Source organism: Pelecanus crispus, chromosome 1, assembly GCF_030463565.1.
Source record: "Pelecanus crispus isolate bPelCri1 chromosome 1, bPelCri1.pri, whole genome shotgun sequence".
Lineage (NCBI taxonomy): Eukaryota > Metazoa > Chordata > Aves > Pelecaniformes > Pelecanidae > Pelecanus > Pelecanus crispus.
This window is the reverse complement of record NC_134643.1, coordinates 93,006,280-93,020,376: the sequence shown is the minus strand read 5'-3', so window position 1 is coordinate 93,020,376 and position 14,097 is coordinate 93,006,280. Positions and strand designations below refer to the sequence as shown.

General features: G+C 49.8%; 1 protein-coding gene across 1 annotated transcript in view; it reads right to left on the bottom strand.

Moving 5' to 3' along the window:
- Positions 1–11,909, bottom strand: part of TBX15 (T-box transcription factor 15) — a 98,011-nt gene extending 86,102 nt beyond the window's left edge. The window contains exon 1 of the mRNA XM_075726372.1: positions 11,708–11,909. Coding sequence (XP_075582487.1) covers positions 11,708–11,909 — 202 coding nt within the window. The remainder of the gene's footprint in view (positions 1–11,707) is intronic.
- Between the last annotated feature and the right edge of the window lie 2,188 nt (positions 11,910–14,097).

The following is a 14,097-nucleotide window of genomic DNA, read 5'->3' as shown; positions in this document are numbered from 1 at the left end:
AGTAAAAGTGGCAAATAGGATTTTAAATGTTATTCTAAAAAATCCTATGGAGTTCACTGTAACAAAATAATTCATCTAGAAGAGTCTTTATAATTTTTCCTGAAATTCCTGATTTTTTCACAGCAAACCATGGGGAACAAAGACCATGAGAACAAACCTTGTTCTTTTTCCTGAAAGCTTCTCCTTATTTGAGATAGTTTCCCTTTTTTCCCCCAGGCCTCTTACATATCTAAGCTACACCAAAGGATTACATTTGTCTGCTATAATGTACTAAGTTGCCTTTATAAACTATTTTGAACAGTATATTTCATTTACAGGAACCATGCCATTCATTATTGGAGGCAAGGGAACCAAAACAAACAGGAGGGTACCCAGATGCAGGGAGAAAGTCTGAAAATAGTTTCATATTCCTCCTCGTGCCATGAGCAGCCGATGGGTAGGAAATGAAGCCCTGAACTGCTCCCTTTCCTGCCTCATTCTCCTCTTCCCTTCCCAACAGTGACCCCCCTTTCAGCCTGGTTTTCTATTCCGTTGCCCCTATTAACTCATCGCGTCCTGATTTCACCGTCATTTCATCCCCAGGAGGATAGCGTACGCACGCAACTCAACATTAAAATGAGACCCGGTCCGTTCACTGGTGCCTTATGTCCCTTGTCCCTGCCAAGTGAGCCCCTCGGAGCAATATGGGGCACCCAGTCCTCATCCAGGCTGAGCTACTGTGCTTCTGCTCTTGATTTGTTACTCCTCTACCGTTTCTCAGCCCAAGGACAAGTCAGCACCTACAGAAGCCCAGGGACATCCCAGTCCAGCCGGCGTCTGAGAGCACAGCCAGGGGCAGGGCATCTGACATGGCAAAAGGACAGAGGCAACAAATGCCCCAGACATTTTCCATCCCCTTTCAGGGCTGAACTGCTTTTCTGTTAAAGTCTGTAACCATACTGGATTACTCGCTTGTGTGCCCCGTATGTACTCAGTCAAGCCTCTCTCCATTTTTTCGAAATCAGTTATTCCCGAATTGCCCTGGATAAATGATGCTCAGCACCTTAATGTAACTCGAGCAAGCAGCCTTGAAACACTCTTAATAAACAGCAGCTTCACAGTCAAATCTTTCATTCCAAGAAACAGAACGAGGTTTTTTTTTTTTCCTGAAGCTGCATTATATGACTACATTTTCACAAAAGCTATTAATTATTGTCCATTTCTGTAACGGCACACTGCTAGGCGCTTCCACAGCCGCCCTCCCTTTCCCCAGCCCAGGCGCAATTTCCTGAGTTATGGAGTAAACAGAATTACTATGTACAGAATAATCCGAGCAGTCTCTAACGGGGCAGTGTAGGGTTGCTGCCATTCCGTCAGCATTACAGGGACCTGCATAACAGAACTGTGATGTTACAGTCTTATGTGGGTTACACTCCCAAGCATTGAAGTGAGTAACGTGACTGGCTTGCCGCTAGGCAGATGGAGACTTTGCTAGGGCTGTTTGATGATAAATGAAGACTGGGTTTTTTTATTTGCTCCAAGGAGCCTGGCACAGGAAACCCCCAAATCCTACAATAATAAATCTTCTATTTATCTTTTAAATTCTGGAACAAAATAAAAACCATTAGGCACCCACGGCCATGTGCTGTATTCTATATTTTCCCAGCTTCCTACAACCTTCTGCCATAAAAAGATTAAGTTTTCTGAAGTAAAAAATTACTTCTCCGTTTAAAAATAACAGCTCCCTTGCCTTGTATGGAGCACCTTTTTATTGTATTACAAAAGAAATTGCATTTGTATTTGTATTTGTATTTGTAATTTGTAACTTTGTAATTTGTAATTTGTAAATTGCATTTGTAATTGTATTACACTTAGAAATTGCAAAGACGGGCATAATCCAGAAACCTGTGTCTGATCCAACCTGATAGTTTTCACACTATCAGGCATTTGCAGGAAAACTGAAAAGCAGAGGAAAACATGATCTTTCCATAGCGTAAAAGTGATCACCCAGGCATTAACCTCACTGTCATGATTATTTTACTCATACAGACTGACACAGTTTTCCAGCAGGTGAAAAAGAAATCCCGGCACTTAAGTCAAAATTATTCCAATCCTGACAGTTGTACTGAGGGGGAGGCTACTTTCTGGCTATCCCTGTCTGTTTAGGGCATCTCAGAGAGGAAATCAAATGAGAGGACAAGATCTCTGTAGCGATTACACATTCTTAACTTCACTGAAAATAGTGTCACAAAAGCTGCATCCTTGAAAATCAGCACCATAAAGTCCTTTGAAATGCAGATGCTCGGCATCTCGCAGAATCAGGCCCTCCTTTAGCAGCTGCTTCCTAAGTGTGCTTCCACACAGCCTTCGTGTTAGTGTATTTTGCCATGTCATAGGACACTTCCAATGTCTTTGTTTTCTAATTTGGCAGATACCTGATAAATAAAAGAACAAACTCGAGGGCAATACATATCTTTGCAAGACGATATGTCAACTAAAAATTTAGGATTGCCAGTCTCAATTATTGCATGGTATTTTGTTACAAGTTAAGGCGGCAGCAACAGAGTCCGGTACAACCTCAAGACTGAAGTCTGCTTTTAAAAAAGCCAGTAGGAGTGTTTCCATTAAGGTCTGAGGGGGTACAAGGGAATGCTCAACAGGTCATCTTCTACAATTTTTTCACCCTGATAAGAAAGACTGCTTAAAGCACAATAAAAATACATTTGCATTTTTTCTGTGCAAAGTGCATCTACATGCAAAGCTGAAAGAGGGATGACAGGGCAGCGCTGGGATAATTTCTTCATCAGACTAAGTGATGCTTGTAGAAGTGATGACAATAACACCTATGAAAATTTAATAACTGACCTTTTAATAGGACCCTCCGAGCAGGATTGAGGACAATCCAGTGTGGCAAGTAGGTGAAAAAGTCATCTATCTGTGAATCTCTCCATGTGTTCCCAAGGCCCCTTCTTCCTCAGCAAACTCAAGCTTACTGAACTGATCTGCAGGTATTTTCAGGGACAAAACAACAAGAACCTGGTTTTGAGGACTCCCTAACCTACTTATCATATGCACCATACTTTTCTAAATGTTATGATGTGTTCTCCTTAGAATTATTTTCTGTCTGTAAGCATCCACACAGTCAGTCAGCACTTTTGGTATCTTATTTAGGGATACTGCTATTCACTGGTGTAGCTTCTTAAGAATTCTATGACGCACAGCTCTTCACTCTCATTAGAAGCAAAGACACTCTGGTATCTTCAGTTTTACCCTTAGTTTTGGGGTAGATTTCTCATCAGTGAGTTCTCTATTTCCTGAAGCTCCTGAAAGCAGAGGCTTGGTTTTGTTAATTCTCTGGTCATGGGAAAAATGTCAATGGCAGCCAAGAGTGCATCCATTCCCTGGGTGAAGTCAAAGAACTGTAAGTCATTCATAATTATTCTGTGTGCCCTGGCCCACTGATTTTCAAACAATTTTTGCTGTGGCTGCATTCATATAAATGTGCTGATTATTAATATGATTTGTGTGAGTTCTTAACCAGTTGGTTAAGTACTCTTTAGAAGCTGTAAACCAGCTCTTTTAAAGGCGGTTGGCAATAATTCCTTCCCAAGCTCCTTTCCAAGAGCTACACATGTGGACATGCTGAAAATGTCCTTAACAATACTGGAAGATTTCCTTCCCAAAAAGCAAACGCCTTAAGAAGAATAAGCAGGTGCAGATGCAGTGCAGTGAAACTGTCCACTATGACAGGGACTGAATTCTACCATGCAAGAGTTTAGCTGAACATTTTTCTTTTTTTTTAAATATATAGAGAGTGAATTGACCAAGAAAATACAGCTTTGGAGAAATGAAAACCTTTTTATGAAATTCCACAGAATTTGACAAATAACTTTGATTGTTAAAAGAAGAAAAATTGGGAAGCAGTTTTGAATGTCCAGATGCTTGATTTCATTATTATCTGAATAAAAATGCCTTATTTTTTTAATTGCAAATTCATTTCATAATTTATTTTAAAAATATTTTTTAATTAATTTAAACAACGAGGTTTGGGGATCCATTTTTAAAATGGTTGTGTAACTTAAAAACATGAGGCAGTTTGATGATACAAAAATAACTATTTAAAGGTTGGCCAAAACCTAAGTTTTCCTGTTTCTCAATAAAGTAAAAAAAAAAAAAAGCCTCCTCACCACCTTCACTTTTTTTTCTGCTCAGTCCCGAAATGAAAAATCCTTCTCTGAATTCCTCTGTTGCTGCGAATCAGTATGCACCGGCCTACTGGGAAGGTGCAGCCTTCCCTCTAGCAGCAATAAGTTTGCATTTGCAAATATATACAGCAAACATTGGACAACCCACTGTCACAGGGGTTCGACTCAGACAATCCTTTCACCATCTTCACAATACTGTTAGATCAATAGCTCAACTGAGCAAGTGGCGTATGGAAGTATTATTGTAAATATTGTTGTTACAAGTGCTTTTGTCACTTCTTGGATTGATTTACTGATTCATTGTTTTCTGATCTTGCAGAATACACAATTAAAAGATGCCCCAGGCATGAATATTGTTGCTAGAACTTGAATTGGCACTACATCTCCTCTCAGAGTTTTAAAATTCCTTAATCTGCTTTCAAAGATATTTCACTGTAATTTTACCATAACATGATGTTATCTTTCCCTAGCCCTTCTCACCAAAGCACACTACAGTTTTTACCACAAGAAACACAATGGCATTGTATTTTGAGACAGCAGATGCTTTGCAGGCAGAAAGGTTGGAATCGTAACCTATTTTAACCGGTATTGGAAATAGGCAGCAAAAAGCAACACCATTTTTTTCTCTGAAAATAAAAATGTCTCAGCGTTGCTGCACAGTACTCTCTGCCTGTGGAAGCCCTAGTTCGAACAAGAAGCCAGAAAAGCCAAATCTTTCAATGTCCTGCTATGCAGAGCTGCTCTGGGCAGCATTAGGCACGGGAGCGCTGGGAAGCCCCCGGTTGCCTGCATTTCCCTGTACACGCAGGTGCCTGCTGCTGCTCTTCCCAGTGGAGCCACACAGCTCCCAGGCTGACAGATACTGACCATTTGCCTGTATACCCACCCCGCTTTTGCTGTCAGGATTTAAACATAACTTCTCATCCCGTTACTGCAAAGTAATTGTATTGTTCAGGGGGATGTCAGAGAGCTAAGGGCTAGCATAAAGTCCTGTAATTCCATCAAGAGGCACTAGCAAGCTCAGCCTCCCCAGGAAACTCTGTTGATCTCTGAAACATTGTCAGTTTTAGAAAGCTTAAGCTTCTTTCATTGAACTTGATTTTACATCACCAGTGTAAACTACAGATCTCAATATGGACGCTTGGGGTGATTTAAATCGCACTTGAATAGATTTTACTCACAACAGGAACTGATGTAAATGCCATATGAGCCAGTCTCAATATATCCAGGAATTTTCCAAGTCCTCTCGACTGATTTTAATGCTTTTTTTAAACTAGTGTGAGCTTATTAATCTATATCAGAAGGCAGGAAAAAATAAAAATTAAAAAAAAAAAACCCCACGCTTTGACCTTAGAAGATGCAAGACTGTGAGCAAAGATTCTTTCAGGAATCCAACTGATTAAAATAGGAACAGTGATCTGTGTGAATAGAGGTGACTTAAGTGGCACCAACTGTGTTGTAAAACAATGCAAATGCTCTTCCTGAATGTAGCACTCTTGGAAGACATCTTTCAACTTTTCCATCTGAAAAAAGCATCAGTTTTCCTTAAGACAGATACAGATAAAGCAGGACACTTCTGCCTGAGGAGAGGCTAGCTGGGCTGATATTTGATATAAGTGCTCAGTCCCAAGTGGGAGGAGGGAGAAGTGATTGATGGTTTGTAAGGAATTACTTGACTTGTGCTTGTAACAGAAGCTTTTTGGATTCTCCCAGAGTTCTTGTCAAAGACAAGAAACCTCTTTTGAAATAGCAGCTTTCCCCTTCCCAGCAGATGGAATAAACCTGTGTAAAAAACACTGCCGATTTAAAATACTTACAAAAGAAAGGAAGACATTGTTTGCCACGCTGCCTTTTTTCTAATACTCTGCTGTTCTGTAAGGTTTGTTTCTATTATTCTATTACCTGCCCTCTTAATACAGAGTGAGCAATTCACCTCTCTGCAGGAAGAGTTTCACAAACCCAGCAGCAGGAGTTCACCAATTCAAGTAAGACGCATATTACCGCAGAGACAAATCCTTCTCACTCTCTGTCTCCTCCGGCTCTAAGGTCAGAGTTGTACGAACCTGACCAAGGCAACCTTTTCCCGAGCCCCCACAGGGCTCTCCTGGCTCTCATCTGGACAGCTCCATCTGCCTCCTGCAACCCTCTCCTCTGGGAAGGGCGAGAGCCTTAGCTCTGCAGCCACAGTACAGGGGGAGCAGAGGCATTACGAGGGTCAGGTTTTCACGTTTCCTTCCATCGTATACACAAGGGAGCAATGGATCTCAGCTCGGTATCCCCTCTTTAGGAGGCAAACTGATGATCCAACAGGTGGAATGAATTCATACAATCCCAGTCGCACGCACATTTGTTAGAAAGGCATCGCATCAATAAACCGCAGTCCCAAGCAATTCTGCCAAAGGCAAAGCTGACGCTCTCTGTCTTACACCTCACTGTTATGGAGCATTGCTCGTCGGCGAGCCTCAAGCACCAGGCGAAGGATGGTGTCCACCAATTCACCCTACCTCAGGAAAGAGATGAGAAAAAGTTCTCTGCCAGCTCTTGAAATCCTAGTCCCATCCACCGAGCACTCAAACAAAAGCTGAAGTGAGAAACTCTGTCTGGAACCAAGCTAAGTCACTCCCTACTCACGGGTTTAACAGCCACCGCTCAAAAAATGGGACCTCATCAATATGACCATTCAGAAGCAGTGGTATAAAAAAAATAAAATCACGTATTATCCATCACATTTCTCCCTCTCTTAAAATTTGTTTGCCTCTCCGGAGGGTCGGCAGGCTGCAGGGCTCCCGCACCCCCACCGGCGGAGGGGGTTTCCCCGGGGGCAAAGGGGAGCAGGTACCCTGCGGCGGAGCAGGATTAGGATGGATATTCGTGCAGCCTCCCAGGATAGGCAGGAGAACACCACGCCATGGTAAAAGAGATGGAGGTTTTATTCTTGCCAGCCACGGAAGGCTTTGTCAAGCTATCGGATCTTAATCTTACGGATAAGCAGTCATAATAAACACGTTGTAGGTCTCAAAATGTATGCGGTGCTGTTTTCTCTCGTTGAAAAGCTTTGCAGTAGTTCGTTAATGCAGCTTTAGAAAAACAGATGGGACAAAAAACAATTTGCAATGCAATGTCTCCGCAGATTGACAAAAATAAAACTCTCGAAAAAAGATTTTTTTTTTAACTGATGTGCATTTTTAATATATGCAATCAAAAATACCGATGGGATGTTTGATATGAAGACTGCACTGGCGAAATTCGTTTACAAACTCTCTAGCGTGTTTCTTTGCGAGGAATAGGACCGTCCCAAAGCCGAGAAATGATCAATTTTTAGCCGCAGCATTTCGCGGCTGAAGCGCCTGTGTAGCATCTCCCCGTGTAGCGACCCCGACCGTCTAAGGGAGCGGCCGTGTTTCGGGGGGAGGGGGAGACATGGGACACGACACGCGTTTGCGGGGAGACGTCCCCTCCAAAAAAAAACCCCTTCTTAAACTTTCGACGAGCAAAGGAGCGCGCTCGGCCCTGCCTCGGCCTGTCCCTGCGCCCCTGGGGTGGCAGAGGGAAGGGCCGCCGAAAGCCACCGCTGTAAACGATGGTAAATAATATATACATCAAGGGAGGCAACGCCTGGGCCCCCCGTGACCTTTCCGCTGCTCAGGTTTAATCTATAAATACCCACAAGACACCCGAGCCCATTGTTTTGCTGCCCTCTGAAACCAAACCTGCCAAAAGGGGACGGAGGGGCGCCCGCCGCCCTCCTCCTCCTCCTCCTCCTCCTCCTCCTCCTCCTCCTCCTCCTCCTCCTCCTCCTCCTCCTCCTCCTCCTCCTCCTCCTCCTCCTCCTCCTCTCCTCAGCGGCGGCGGCGGGAGCCGAGGGCCGGCGGAGGATGCGGGGCGGCCCGGCCCGGCGGCGGGGCAGGAGCGGGGGAGGCTCCCGGCCGCCCCGGTCCCCTCCGCTCCGCCGAGCCCCGCGGCGAGCCCTGCCCCCTCCCGCCGGCCCCACGCGCGGCGCGCCCCGAGTGGGGGGGGGGGGCGGGGGAGGGAGAGCAGAAGGGGGAGAGCCGCTGTAACCCCGAATTCTTTTTCACGACTTCGTGATTAAAACCCGCACGTGATTAAAATCCAGCTTTATCCCCCCCCCCCCCCCCCCTTTTAAATGAGTCTCGTAAAACAGCACATTAACTCTGGCGACAAGATTCATTGCCGAGACATAAATAACTCGGATGCTCGGGAGATAGTTTTTTTTACAAACCTGGGAGATTTACCCGCTGGCTTTTCTCACCTTTCCCCATGCCACCTCCCGAGCCGGCACCTCCCAGCCTGCCCCCTCGCCTCTCCCGGGAAGATGGATGGGGCGGCGGGGAAGGTGCCTCGGGCACCCGAGGCGACTCGGGATCGCCAATATTGTCACCGCAGGGTTTGGGCACGGCTGGAAAACCTCACATAAGGGGCGAGGGATTTCGCCAAAACGGGGAAACGAGGAGCTCTTGCCCCGCCGCCCCGGCAAGGCTGCGTTTTGTAGAGGTCCAGCGCAGAGCCGACACCCCCCCACACCGCCCCGGGGCACCCAGCGCCACTCGCCGTGGGGACGGAGAGGGCAGTCCCCGCGAGACGTGGCCAGCCGGTGGGAGAGAATTCCCGACGCCCGTCTACACGGAAAAGAGCTGCAAAAAGGAGAGCGAAGCCTTACTCTTCCCTTGGCGGTGGCTGGTTTCCCGCGGCGAATGCTTTTCAGCCCTTCAGACCCTCTTGAGCTGAAATCGAGGGGGGGGGGGGGGGGTATGCGAAGAGATCGATAAATCGGGCTAGACCCATTTACGTTATCACACGCAAAATCAACGCATAATTTCTCATCGCATACTGTAATATTTGGGGCCTCTCTGTAAGCACACCCGTACCAATAATACATCCAGCAGAAGGAAGGGCCCTGAGTTATTTCCTACGCTACTCGGGGGCACGACTTTGAGTTTTGAACCTTTGGGACGCTATAAAAACTCCCTTTTCTTTTTTCTTTTTTTTCTTTTTTTTTTTTTTTTTTTTTGGTATATCGCTGTAGATTTGGCAAGTTTAAAATACTTTAGGTGTAAAGTTTGTTCTTAATTGGGTCTTGTAAAGATGGAATTTGGTGGCCATTATACAGCCGCTAATCAATTTTCACCCAGCAGCAAAGGTACACCGCGGAGGATTTAGGTTTAATGAAGTGACTGTGCAAATTACAGTCGCGGACTTTATTTAAAGTCTATCAACCTCCTAAAAATGATTTCTCAGACTGTTCTTGATTTCCTTTGCTTTATGAAAAACATCACTTTTGCTTTCTAAGGTTTCAGGCATTAGCAGCCGTTCTCTCCCTCTCGCCAGTCTGGCGCAGGGGGAGTTTTCCAGTTTTTATTTCGAATTCATGGAGAAATGGGCAAATTAAACTTCTAGACTGTTTAAAAATATATCCTATTGTGGCTAAAAATAATGAGAAACGGTTCTAAAAAAGAAGACTGGTGCACATATCTGCTCCGTTATTGGAAAGCGGAGTTTTATGGTTTCGTTCGCGTATTTATTATTTTGAATGGGGAAGACTCGGAAACTGTGAGCTAATTTTTTTTTTTTTTTTTTTTTTTTTTGTGGTTGATATTTCGATCGCTTCTGTCCTCTCTCTTTTACGCCCGTCGCTCCGCTGAGAGGGAGGTCCCAGGCAGCAGATTTTACCTACTTCTCCTTAGGATCCGCACCGGGGAAAGCTGCTGCTGCTACCAGCAAATTGAAATGCCGTTCCTTGAGAGCGGAGCGGGGCGAGGTCTCCGGAGTTCCCGGTCTTTCGCTCCCTTTAAAAACACTTAAGAGATTTTTTTTTTTTTTTTTTACAGCAGGTATTTTTTACACTTCCATCTCGAATTCTTTCTCTCTCTTTTTTTTTTTTTTTTGTTGTTTGTTTGTTTGGATTTTTTTATGCTGGGTTTTGGGCAGCTGATGTTTATTGATAGCGCGGGGAACGTCACGCAAAAAAAAAAAAAATTTCTTCTCCGAGTGCAGCGGAGTGGACTTGGCGCGAGTGGAGGAAATTTCTGCCCTTTCTCTTACGGGGTCGCGCACAGAAATCGCTTGGCCTTTTCCCCCTCACCCGAATATTAAAGGAAAACTAAAGAGAAGTTACCTAAAATTCCTTTTCTCGGAACAATACAGTTGTGAGAGCGGGGCGGCTCCCTCCGTCCCATTTCAAGGCGCTGGGGAGCGGGGTGGGGGAACGGCGAGGAGGGCGCGGGGGGCAGCGGGGGCACGGGGGGCAGCGCGCTCTCACCCCTCGGGGTCCCCGCGGGTGCCGCTTTTGCGGGACCGCCGTTTTAGGCCGGAGCCGAACGGCCGGGGGGGACGGACAAGAGCAGCCCCAGGGCTTCGCTTGAGCCAAATGATCACTCCAAGCTCCCCGCTCCCTTTTAAATAAAAGTAAATAAACAAGCAAAAGTTTAAAATGAAACCCGAAAATACTACGAGGGGAGTCTCGCACTGTCTCTCCCCGAACACCGTGCAGCCGACCACGGGGCCGGGGCCCCGGCGCTGCTCCGGACGCCCCGGTTGCCGGGAGGCGCCAGGCTCGGTAGCGGGGGCCGGACCCCTCGGAGCCCCCCCCCGCCCGCTGCCCCCGGCCCTGGCTGAGGGCCTTTTCCCTGCCGGGAGCTGTGTCCCTGCGAAGAGGGGAGACGGGGAGACCTCCCGCCGCCGGCCCCCCGCGGCTCCGTCCCGGGCGCGGAGCCCCGGCGGGCCCGATCCCGGGGGAAGGACCAGGCCCCCAGTCCCTCGCTGCCGGGCTGAGCCCCCCCCCGGCCCGTGGAGGTCTCGGGTGGGAGCTGGCCGCGGGGCGTGGGTGCGTGTGCAGCGGGTCCCCGCCGCTCCACGGAGCCGGCGCCCCTCGCCTCGGCGCAACGCTGATCTGGGGCGCCCGCTTCCTCCTCCTCCTCCTCCTCCTCCACCGAAACCTCCGGTCGAGGCGGCACGGTCCCCGCGGTGGCCGGTGTCTCGGAAAGGCGCACGGAAGAGGAGAGGGGTGATCCCTCCCGCGGGGGTGCGAGTGTCGTGCCCCACTCCTTTGCCCCCGACCCACGCGGCACGCCCGCGATGGTCAGGAAGCTCCGGGGCAAGGCGAAACGCGTGTCCCGAGACACCCGGGAAGGACTATCGCGACCGGCAGGCACGGAGAGGGAGAAGAGGGGGAGAAGGAGGAAGCGGGGAGGGGGACACGCCGTTCCCTCCCGGGAGATCGCGGAGTTGGGGGGGGGCGGGGGGGGGAGAAGAGCCTCAGTGAGTAGGAGAAAAGTCCCCATAAACGGAGAAAAAAATAAAAATCCAAGGAGTCTCCGCAAAATCCGCGCCCCCCCCCGCCCCGGTCTCTTCCTCTACCCCCAGTCCCGGATGTTTTCCGGCAGGCGCTGCCCGCCCTGCCCGGCGCCGCTCTCCCGGCGGGCAGCTCCCGGCAGGGCTCAGGGGCGAGCGGCCGGGAGGCAGCGGGGCCGGGGGGGGGTCCCCGAAGAGAAAGGAGTTGCACTAACCGGGGTTGAGGTCCAGGCACTGGGTCGGGTCTTCATTGTCCCCCAGCTGGCCGTTGGGGCTGAGGCTTTCCATGGACAAATCCAGCCCCTTGTCCTCCCAGTCTCGCAGTTTCCTCTTTTTATTTGTCCCAATCAAGGCTTCTACCGAGAAAGCGTGAGCTCGGGAGCTGAGGGCCACCGCCGATCTTCGCCTCTCACTCATCTTATCCCCCAGCCCAGACCCTTGGGCAGATGAGCGACCAGTGGCTGGGAGCGCAGAGCTCGGGGACCAGAGGCAGAGCCTCTCGCCTCTTTCTCCCCCCACCCCTCCCCAGCTGCACCCCTAGAAGAACCAGCCCTCAGTCTCCTGAAGGCACTACATGAGGCTGCAGATACTCCGTAGGCAGAGACGGGAGGGTGTGCTCAGCCCAGGTCCCCAGCACTTGCTCAGAGGGGCTGCAGGCTGGATTTCATCTTTTTTTTTTTTTTTTTCCCTTCTCCCCTTTCCTTCTGTCTCTCTCTGATTGATCCAAACTTCTGGGATTTTTTTTTTTTTTTTTCCTCCAAGAGCTGGGCAGGCTGCGTGCGCCTGTCAAGAAAAAAAAAATAAGGGAAAAAAAAAAAAAAAAAACCCCTCACAACTGTCCCTGGCCAATAGGAGGGAGAGATCGGGAGAGACCCAAAAGCTGCGACCCAATGGGGAGGGGAGGGAGACTCGGGCTTCAGGGCGAGGAATTTTGGCCATCTGAGTCCTGGAGCACCGGCCGGGAGAATTAACTGTTTGAAGAACGGGGAGCCAGTGGGAAACCCATAGCTCTAAATGGAGAGAGGTAACAACTCCCGCACTTCTCTCCGCCGCACCCAGGTTTCCCAGGGGCTACCGCTCGCTAATCCCCACGCAAAGTACCCGAGAGGGGCTTTACCACCCGGGGGTGCCGGATGAGGGGGTGTTTTTAAAACGTCATTCATGCCATGTATCACTTGCGCTTGCCGGCGGAATCGGTGTTTGGCCCGGCAGCAGCAACGTCTCGGGGGGGGTTTGAAGTTTCACTTCAAAACGATGCGTGTCCGTGGAGCGGCGGGGCTGAGCGGGCGGCGTGGGCTGGCGCCGGCAGCGGGGCAGATAGAGCCAGACCCCCCCCACACCCCCCCCAACCCCCTCCCCCCCCCGGGCAGGGGAGCGCCTTCTCTTTGAGAAGAAGGATTCCCGCCCCCCCCCCCCCCCCCCGCTTCTTTTTGCCACTTTAGCTACAGCGAGAACAAACCCGCTAGGTAGAGATGCCGGCCGGTTGTCTGGATCATAATCAGCATTTTCTTTCTGCTCGCCTCTTTCCTCTGCCCTGAAACCCTCCAGGCTGAGGCGGGTCCGCAGCTGTTCCCACGCTCCTCGGTCGCGCGTGGCGCGGGGGGGCTCGCAGTGAACAGGAACAAGGGCTGCGTTTGAGAAGGTGAAGGAAGCACCGTGTGTTTTCATTAGCCGATGGGACCACGGAAAAATCGGTGAAGTCAAGCGAAACACCGTCTAGGGAAAATACAGCAGGGAAAGCCGCCGTGGGTTAATTCGATCCCGAAGATCGAATACAGGTTCAAAATAAACAATAAGTAATTATAAAGTAAGGGAGGGAATTAATACGGATCGAGCCACGGTGGAAAAGCGGGCGAGGATACACACCAGATTTCAGGAAGGGATAATTTTGGGCTGGTGTTTCTCAGAGCTGCTTCGAGCAGCGTCGGGGGAGAGCGAGATTTTTCTCAGGCGAGGTTTTTCGATGGGGCTGAACACAAATGAAGGGGGCAGGCGGGGGGGGGGCACTTCCTTTAGCTGCCGGAGTGCCCCCCCGGGTATCCACGTCTGCGTGGAATGGCGAAGCCCTTCAGTCCCCTCTCCCCGGCCTAAAGCGCCGGCTTTCGCCGGCGTGACACCAGCCCGCCGGGGTTCACACGCACGGAAAGGGATTTGGGATGAAAAGCGAAAAAGAAGCCGTTTCTTCGGGAAATCCCGGAAAAGCTAAGCCCCGCTATCTAGGCCGAGGAGCAGGTTCCGTCCGTCCCCATCACCCGCCCTACACCCCCTCACCCCCCCCCCCCCTCCCCGCCGCTCCCTTCCCCTCCCCTCTTGTACATCTCCTTTCACCGGTCACTCGCCGGGGGCTCAGCGCCGGGCACAGCGGCACTGCCACACGGGGTGTCGTGTGTCCCCCCCCGAAACTGCCCCGCTCCCCGGCTCCGCGGGGAGCCGTGCCGGGCCGGGAGCGGCGGGAAGAAGGGAGCGACAGGGGCGGGGGCTTGGAGGGAGGCTGCAGCGGGACTGACCGAGGAGCGAGGACCCGGAGGGGGCACATGCTTTTCCAGCGGGTCCCCCGGCTGATGTTAAAGTGTCCTTCCCCCGGCGAAGGAATGTCTCCCAAATT